The sequence below is a fragment of the Eimeria acervulina genome, genomic scaffold (assembly GCF_000499425.1).
Source record: "Eimeria acervulina Houghton genomic scaffold, Eah_scaff1210, whole genome shotgun sequence".
In the NCBI taxonomy this organism is placed as follows: Eukaryota; Apicomplexa; class Conoidasida; order Eucoccidiorida; family Eimeriidae; genus Eimeria; species Eimeria acervulina.
The window spans coordinates 1-8168 of record NW_013550330.1 but is presented as its reverse complement, the minus strand read 5'-3'; the positions used below and the strand labels follow the sequence as shown (position 1 = coordinate 8168).

General features: G+C 50.6%; 1 protein-coding gene across 1 annotated transcript; it reads left to right on the top strand.

Annotated features, from left to right (window-relative positions):
* Positions 1 to 3543: 3543 nt before the first annotated feature.
* Positions 3544 to 5604, top strand: EAH_00057110 (hypothetical protein; the record flags this gene model as incomplete). The annotated part of the gene is made up of 3 exons (XM_013397447.1): positions 3544 to 4213; positions 4316 to 4503; positions 4717 to 5604. 3 exons carry the CDS (start codon positions 3544 to 3546, stop codon positions 5602 to 5604), a joined length of 1746 nt encoding a protein of 581 aa, XP_013252901.1.
* Between the last annotated feature and the right edge of the window lie 2564 nt (positions 5605 to 8168).

Sequence of the window (8168 nt, the reverse complement as noted above, 5' to 3'; positions counted from 1 at the left end):
ACAGCACTATCCAGTGCCAGTTTTGTCTATTGGAGTTTAAAACGCGTGCGCAGATGCTGCAGTACGTGCACGTATCGTTGATGGGGGATCCACCAAAAACCCACTTGCTGAACAGAGCGGATAACAGACCGCCCTCCACAGCTGAAGCCCAGTGCAGCAACGTGTGTTGAGGAGGCAACTGACAGTCCACTTGCCAACTGGATACCGCAGACAGGCCACGTTTTTCACCATCCAAGGACCTAGAACGCGGCGTAGTTGCTGAGAAACAGGAACGGGTACAACGTCTCCATACAAAACGCTAAAGCCCACAGATGACCTTGCAGATGAATCTATCCAGTCGCAGATCGCATCTAAAATTGCCCACCTAGTGACGCGATGCGCACGTAGCTGATATGCGACGAGGAAACGTAGTAGTTCGCGCTCATATACAGTCACGCACGCGCTGTTCCGAAGGCCACCTGCACAACAGCGGATCCGCTAGACTTGCGTTTGGCCGCTAGCATATCAGCAGCCTCGTGCGAAGCAAACCGAAAGTACACACACACATACACACAGCACCCAATACAGACGCTCCGGTTTGCATTCTTAAATAGAAAGCAGCTTAATAGGTTCAGAAAGCTCGCCAGCCGGCACCAGCTTGGGGCTGGGTGCGAGGCTGTTGCTGTGATCCTGGCCCACGCCCTCGGCGAGGGGTCGGGGATCAGTTCTATTATTCGGGGTTTTCTTTGGAACGATATGCGAACTCGAATATATATTGAGTTGTTAACTGTGTTTATAGTGGTTTCAGCGAGAATCATAGGCTAGGAGCCCGATAATAGCGTAGGCACCTATTCTGTCTAACCTAGGGGTCTATCGTAGTAATAGTGCAGGCAGCTGCACTACAATCACCACGCCACAAGCTGCTTGTGGGCCACGGCGCTTCCCAGCTCACTTTCTTTTACCCACTGGTGGCAGTTCTTGAAGTCGTGGTTCCCCAGTTCCATATCACCTTCTTGCGACTGCAATATCAAATTATTTGACCTTGGTTTTTTAAACGAAGAAGTAGATGCACCCTTCAGTACTTCCTGTGGGCTTCCCCGGACGAGATTTGCCGGCTGCCCATTGTTTTCACTTCTATTATCTTCCTGGAAGCGGCAAGTTGATGGTTGCATTTTTACTACCCCAGCATAGGCCCTGTACCTTGCTCGTCCCCAGATTCGCTTCCTTCTATCTCTGGAAGGTAGAGACAAGTGGCAATTCTTCTTTTTGGTGCGCAAGTCCTTCATCTTGAACCCTCCACCGCTTAGGTCATGTTCCGCAGCCCATCCGTTTACCGATTGCCTCTCGCCGGGGGTAAGCCTTGCAGTACAGCATTGATATACGAATTCCGTTCCAGATTCCGTCGTTTTCAAGTTTTCTCAGTTCTGCCATAGCCTGTTCCCTTGCCGTGGGAGTAGGCGTTTATCGCAACGCATCTCGGGGGGCTCTATAATTCCGGAAGTGCTCCGGAAAATGCACTACCACTATTCTCGTGCTTCCCTTTATAATAACAAAAATGCCAGAACCAACTGTAGCTCTTCGTGTGCATTTTGGAGATGGATATACCGCCCCAGACAGGCAAGGAATCCCTCCAGCGCTCCCGCAACACGGAGCCCGCCATATGTATTCGGCTTGCACGGCGGGATCTCCGCAAATTATTCTTGGTACAAAGACCACATCCGCTTTGTGGGGCACAGAAAATGGGCTGGCAACAACGCGACGAGTTCCCCAACCGCTGGTCGCTTCCTGCAGTGCGCAGGCACTACAATGGAGCTTTGGCGTGGCCTCTAGAGGCCTAATATCATGAAAAGGTATGGTTACTGTAGAATGTTTCACGATTAGGACATTCTTAAATAGAAAGCAGCTTAATAGGATCAGAAAGCTCGCCAGCCGGCACCAGCTTAGGGCTGGGTGCGAGGCTGTTGCTGTGGCCCTGGCCCACGCCCTCGGCGAGGGGTCGGGGATCAATTCTATTATTCTGGGTTTTCTTTTGAAGAATAATAGGAACTCGATCAAATATTTGGTTGTTAACAGTGTTTATTAGTGGTTTCAGCGAGAATCATAGGATTAAGAGCGCGATAATACCGTGTGCACCTACTCTGCTAACCTAGGGATCTATAGTCGTAATAGTGCAGGCCAGCTTGTACTACACTTCCCCCCTGAGGGCAAATCCTGACCAACCTCCATGATGCTAGACTAGAACAGGGCTGAGATATTGAGAAACGATTTTTGAGAGTATCTAAAAGATTTTGCGGGATCAGTTCTCCCCGCAAATCACCTCAGCAAATGAATGCTGTGCATCATCCCGTCCTGCTGTGCAGGCTGGTGTTGGTTTCTCGCACTTGGCCAGATGGAACATGCGGCGCTACACAGTGTAACGACGATCCTCGATCTTCCCCCAGGACCGTGGTGAGCACCAATCGAGTCAAAATGCGTAGCGTAAAAGTTACCTAAAACAAGCTGACATCACCTCAAGTGTCCAGGCGTCCTCCTGGGAATGGGGAGGGGAGGAAGCAGCCTGGGCTGGGATGCAACGCCCCTCGCTGCTGCCAGGTATTACCGCCTGAAGGCACAGCCCATCCTTTTTTTGCAAGCAATAACGATGGAGCGTTTGCTAAACACTTACTTGGCGCTTAGCAGGCAGCTTGCACGAACGAACGGGGCAATGGAGTGACGTCAAATAGTCTTGAGACCAGCCTGGAAGGCCTATAGTAAAGAAGAGACAGCGAAATAGGCCGACTCTGGGAAATTGGGCGATATAGCTGACTCGGCAATAGGGAACAAATATTATCTAGTTTTTTGCGCCTACAGCAAGACGGAGATACGGCAAACCAAGATTGGCCTTGCGGAGCAGAACAAATCCACTAACACATGTAGTTCTGCCATAGAAACTGCTTAAGTATGCATATGAATAAGGTACATAATATAGGGATTTTATGGGCAGAAGAAGTGTCACTGCATGTATCACGTGCGCGTGTGGTGTCGCAATCGGCGATGCACACCAGTCTGTACCATAGTGGCACTAAGATCATCCCCGTTTAATATTCTGAGGAAAGTAGACTCATTTTTAATCATTAATTCATTTAAAAAAAACGACAATCCTGGATTCCCAGTACCGGCCTCATTTCGAGCCTTTCTGTGTATCCTGCCGCAACGACAGCACCAGACCTGGGGCCGAAACTGGTCCCATTCCTGTTGCTCACAAACCCGACAAGCGCTGTTCAATCACCTCTCTCTAACGGGAGCTATTTCCTTCCTATGCGGATTATAACGCAGCATAACCAGTCAGATATCAGCAAGTAAGACTCGCTGTGCTACGGGTGCAGCGGAAACCGTGTGCTGTTGTTGGGCCAGAGTCTTGTCACAGCGTAGAGAAGAAGTACATTCATTCTACGGAACTTAAGGCCCTCATGCTCTTAATTTCGAGGGCTGCACCTAGCTCCTAAGCATGGCCGTAGTTGCTGTGTGCAGCAATTAGGGAAGAGTCCAGGAAGAACTGGCCGAAGGCATTTCTTTGAGGAGGGGATGATGAAACAACCTACACCTGCGTCAGCCTTCCATACACCAGGAGAGGCAGAAGACCCAGGTAGCCCTGTTGGAGCACCTTTCGAGGACTATCTTCGGTTGAGGCCGGTGGGCAAATTGCGACGGACACGACATCACCGTCGGCTCGTGACTGTGGCGCTGATATCCATTGTCTCGCTGATGGCAGTTGCCTCCTGGATAGCCCTTTGCTACACCCATCGTAACAGGACAAATACAGCAGGGCTGGTGAAGCGCAGTCTCTCTGACCTTGGGGATCAGGAAGAGTTATCAGAAATTCTGGAACAATGTGTGGAACTAGAAGCAGAACTTGGCATTTCCGGCACGGCTCTCTCTACCAGTGGGGAAGGTGTGAACGTCTCCGCAATTTATGAGTCAGCAGCAAAATTTGAAGAAGCGAGAGGTATGCAGCACCAAATGGTCAAAGGGGATGCAAGTTGGCTCCTACACGGTTTCGGAAGCTTCGCAGAGAGTCTCTCACAGGCAACATATTTGAGTGGAATTGATCAGCACATGGCTGAGGGGAGTTTGAGAGGGCGCCGTTGGAATCATTCCTACGGAGGAGCTGTTTCTTCCGCTGGGATGCAAAATGCACCCTACAGTGCTACTGGGGAGTTTCCGTCGGTCTTCCCCCCCTTGACACAAGAGCAGGGTGCTGTTACTGGTGCTACGTTGCCCCACCTTCCTATAGATGGTACAACCTACATGCCTTTTGATGCATTGCATCCTACTGCGTGGTTGGATATGATCCCAGGGCATGTACCACTCACTGAGGAGCACCAGCAGTTACAAGCAAGCCCCATGGGAGTGCCATTGCCATATGGGGACGGATCTGCTTCTCAAGCGCATATGCAGGATTTCTCGGCACTAGGAGCAGCCAGTAATTTGTTGGGAATCTCGCCGGAAGCCAGTGTGAGTCAGGGCTACCTCGCTGGGAGCCCGGTAGGAGGAACTAATGCGCCATGCACTTTGCATGCAGTTCAGGAAAAACCCAGTCAGGTGTCCCGAAGCGTCGATGGCGAACAGGCAAATACCATACCACACAGCCATAAACCTCTTCTGCCTGCAACCATGCATTGGCAAGCAAATACAGAAATACTGCAGCAGGCCGACCTGAGAGGATCGGTCGTTCTATTGCAAACTGCACCGCATCAGCCAGCCGGCGCTGATTCAATGTTTGAAGCTCGTGCAAGCGGAGAGCAGGATGGATTTCTGCGTGGAGGCGCAGAGGCGGAAGGGACTTTCGGGTTCGTTTCAGCCACAACCCAACAAGAAAGCAAGCGAGAAGGGGAACAGCCAGCACAAAGGGTCCAAGTTTTAGAGGATTCTCAAGAGCCGTCAAGCTCTGCCGGGGCCGTTGCTCCCACGAGCGCTTTATGCAATAAGGCAGAGGAGATTGGCCAGCTCACCCACCCATATGTTAGGCTACCTTTGGTAAACCCAAAAGATATTCCAAGGCCCTTCAGGACGGAGATTGCATTCTCCACCACTGTGTTTGAAAGATCCTCTTTACAAGTATTTGTGCGGATGCGTAAGTTGCTTTCAAAGAATTCACTGAGTACTTGGGAGGTGGAGGCGCTCCTTCGTCAGTGCGAATATTTAGTCAACCACGCTCTCCACAAGCTGACGGCTCCTCCTCCGAAGCCGGGGGCTTTCTTTGTCGCTAGGCGACTGGGAATACTATTTTTCACGTTTGACTACGTGGTTTGCACGATCATGCTCTTGCAAGAAAAAATGGAAACCAGAAAATGGTGGGATATGTTTGTCTCCAAATTTAGTACAGAATATCATTTTCCCGACAGCTATGTGGGGAAGAGGGATCTTGATAGGAAGCTTCCTGATTTAGTCAACCGTCTTAGTCAGGCACTGTCTGTGTACAAGCAAGCTTTGCGTCCGCCTGCAGATGACGTAATCGCTCTTAAGAAGGACGTTCTCCGCCTTTTACGTAACTATGGCTATTTTCAACATCAGCTGTGGGGTCTTTGGAGGAAGGACGACGCCCGATTTCGTTGTCGTGGTGCAGAGACTAGTAAATCAGAATGACACATCTGATGGGAGAACAATCGTATTCGACGAAGGCGCTCTCATGATCTTATTCTCAACTGTTGGTTTACTTTTTCTGCCACCATTTTGGCCTTCAACAGATGCTCTCCTGAGCTTTACCCAAGTTGTTGTACAGAATTAGTAATGGGAGGTCGTCAGAAGGGCAGCTTTCCTGAGACAGTGGTTTTGCAGAGCGCACGGAATGCCCTCATTTTCCCACGCTGGCTTACTTTAGAAGACTCGCTTCCGAAGTTCTTCGACTTGAGAAACCTCAAATTACTTCCTTCCAAAGAAGGGCTATGAAGGAGATACCTCGTCGAAGAGGGTTTCTCTATACGGATGAAAGCAAATCCGTGGCAGAACTCCTTAGCATGTGTGTCATTCTCGAATGGCCCGACAGAAGCCCCAGAAACAAGAACTGAACTTGAATATTTACCTTTTGTTTGCTTCAAGGAGGAGAGACACTTTGCAACACCACTCTGCCAGCGCAGTGCACTACCAACAAGACGTTCCTGAAGTGATGTTGAAACGGACGCGTCGAGAATATGCGAATTGTGCGCGTCAGTGCCTTCTTCATGCGCCGCATGCCAATTTCAAAATAATATTTACCATCAGTGCTCTGTGCATGTGCGCGTATGCTGGCGATACGCTATACTGGTTTGGATAACCGGTATTTGCTTGGGCAGATCAGTCCAGCTGTTCACTTTCTGGAGTTCGGACCAACCGTGGTTAGTGAGTACCTACAGCCGTAGCAGCACGGGGACTCTTACGTGTATCGGCACTACCTACAATAGGAAAGACAGAAGCTAAAATGGCTGAATAGGACAGTATTCAAGCTGAGAGCTGAGGCATTCCATCCTAAAAGCACAGATAGTCATTCAATGGCGGCATTTATTCATGCATAGTTAGGGGCGTACACAGGGAAGCAACATATTGCGTTAAGGGACATTGTCGGGATAACTTCAGCTGGACAACGCCACATGGGCCTCTTCAACTGTCATGGCAAGCTCTTTGCTCACAAATGCCGAGGTGAACAGGAACCAGCTCCTTTAAGAGTTTGCACTCCCCGGAATGCATCCAACTATGTATAGCTCATGCCCGCCTCACGAGCGGCAGCCTCCTCCTTTGAATATCACCATGTGAACTGCTTTCTGTTTGGCAGAGCCTCATTCGTCTGCATATGCCTCTACGATGGTCCGGTACAACGGTGCCAGTGGGAACGCTTGGGCGATTCTTGCAAAGCATCGAAACACAGGAGTTGCCACACTGGAGTGGCGACGCATTGTAGGCAACTTTACGTCCCTCAGCTCAGAAGGCTGCGCGCAAACTCCACGGTTTGGCATTGTTTCCGTGCCGTTGAATGTGAAGAAAAAGCGCTCCTTCACTGTCTACAAAAAAGCAATCTATTCATGTCGACTGACAGACACTGCGTACTGCGGAGCTACGATGCAATGAAAGCTCGCTATTTCGAGGTAAAAAGCCAGCGCTGCTACCGCTCTCTTTACTGACGCACGATTGCTCACGCAACTCAAGCATCAGTCCCTTATCATATTTAGCTATTATCAAATCTGCTGTTGAACGAAGATGCTCCTTGCAATCGCCTGCCCAACCTCCTGTGGCTGCGTGGCAACTCGATAACTCCACTTTCTCCCCAGCTTCACCAACCCACGCCGCAACAACTATTGTTGGAAAAAAGAACGTAGTAGAGGACACCAGCTGAGTATCTGCGCTACTGAGTCTCTGTCACGGACGGCTGCTGCCAGTGCCAGAGAGTACGCTGGATGCCCCGAAAGCAACAACACGTTTGCGAGATACCGAGCTATCTCGGCTGCAGCCTGCTGCTCCCTGTTTCCGTTAGTGCACAGCGGGGGTACTAGATATGCAGTACATATCCTTGAGTGCTTAAAAGCTGTTTTCAGCACTTCTGCACCAGTGTCAGCCACCTGTGCCTCGTCTTTCCAAGTAGGAGACTGTCGTTTGCATTTCCTTTCCAGCAGTAATCGAGAGCATTCGTGCAAGAACGGGCTTTTCAGGCGTAAGGACACACACGTATCGCCAATGCGAAGCTGTTGTGCAAAAGAGAAGACTGCCTCAGAGAAGAGACGAGCTGCAGTTGGTGTCGCCCCCACTGTTGCAAGCACAGATGCGGGCCCTGCTCTTTCCGGTTGTGCCTTTGCTGTCAGGGAGAATGTCAACCCGTCTGTCCCAGAGATATGTTTCAGGCTCCCTCGTTTAGGTGGTTGGTCAAGTTGCTCCAACAAGTCGCCGTTGCTGTGGACCCTCAGCCAAGCCGGAAGATCAAGACCTAAAGTCGTCGCAAAGTCGAACAGTCGTAGCCACTTCTGCTGTTGTAGTAATCCACAAGCAGCCGCAGCAACAGCCATCTCGACTTCCTGATACACCCGTGCAGCTAGTAGACGGTCCACACGCGGTAGCTCCAACGGGACGCGGGACAACCAGGGGTTGGTGTGGAAGCTACCAGCAGCGCCAGCTTGCCCTGTGCTGCCGGCTACTGGGAAATCTAAAAACCCTTCTGCCTGTAGTGGACGCCACAGCAAAGAGCG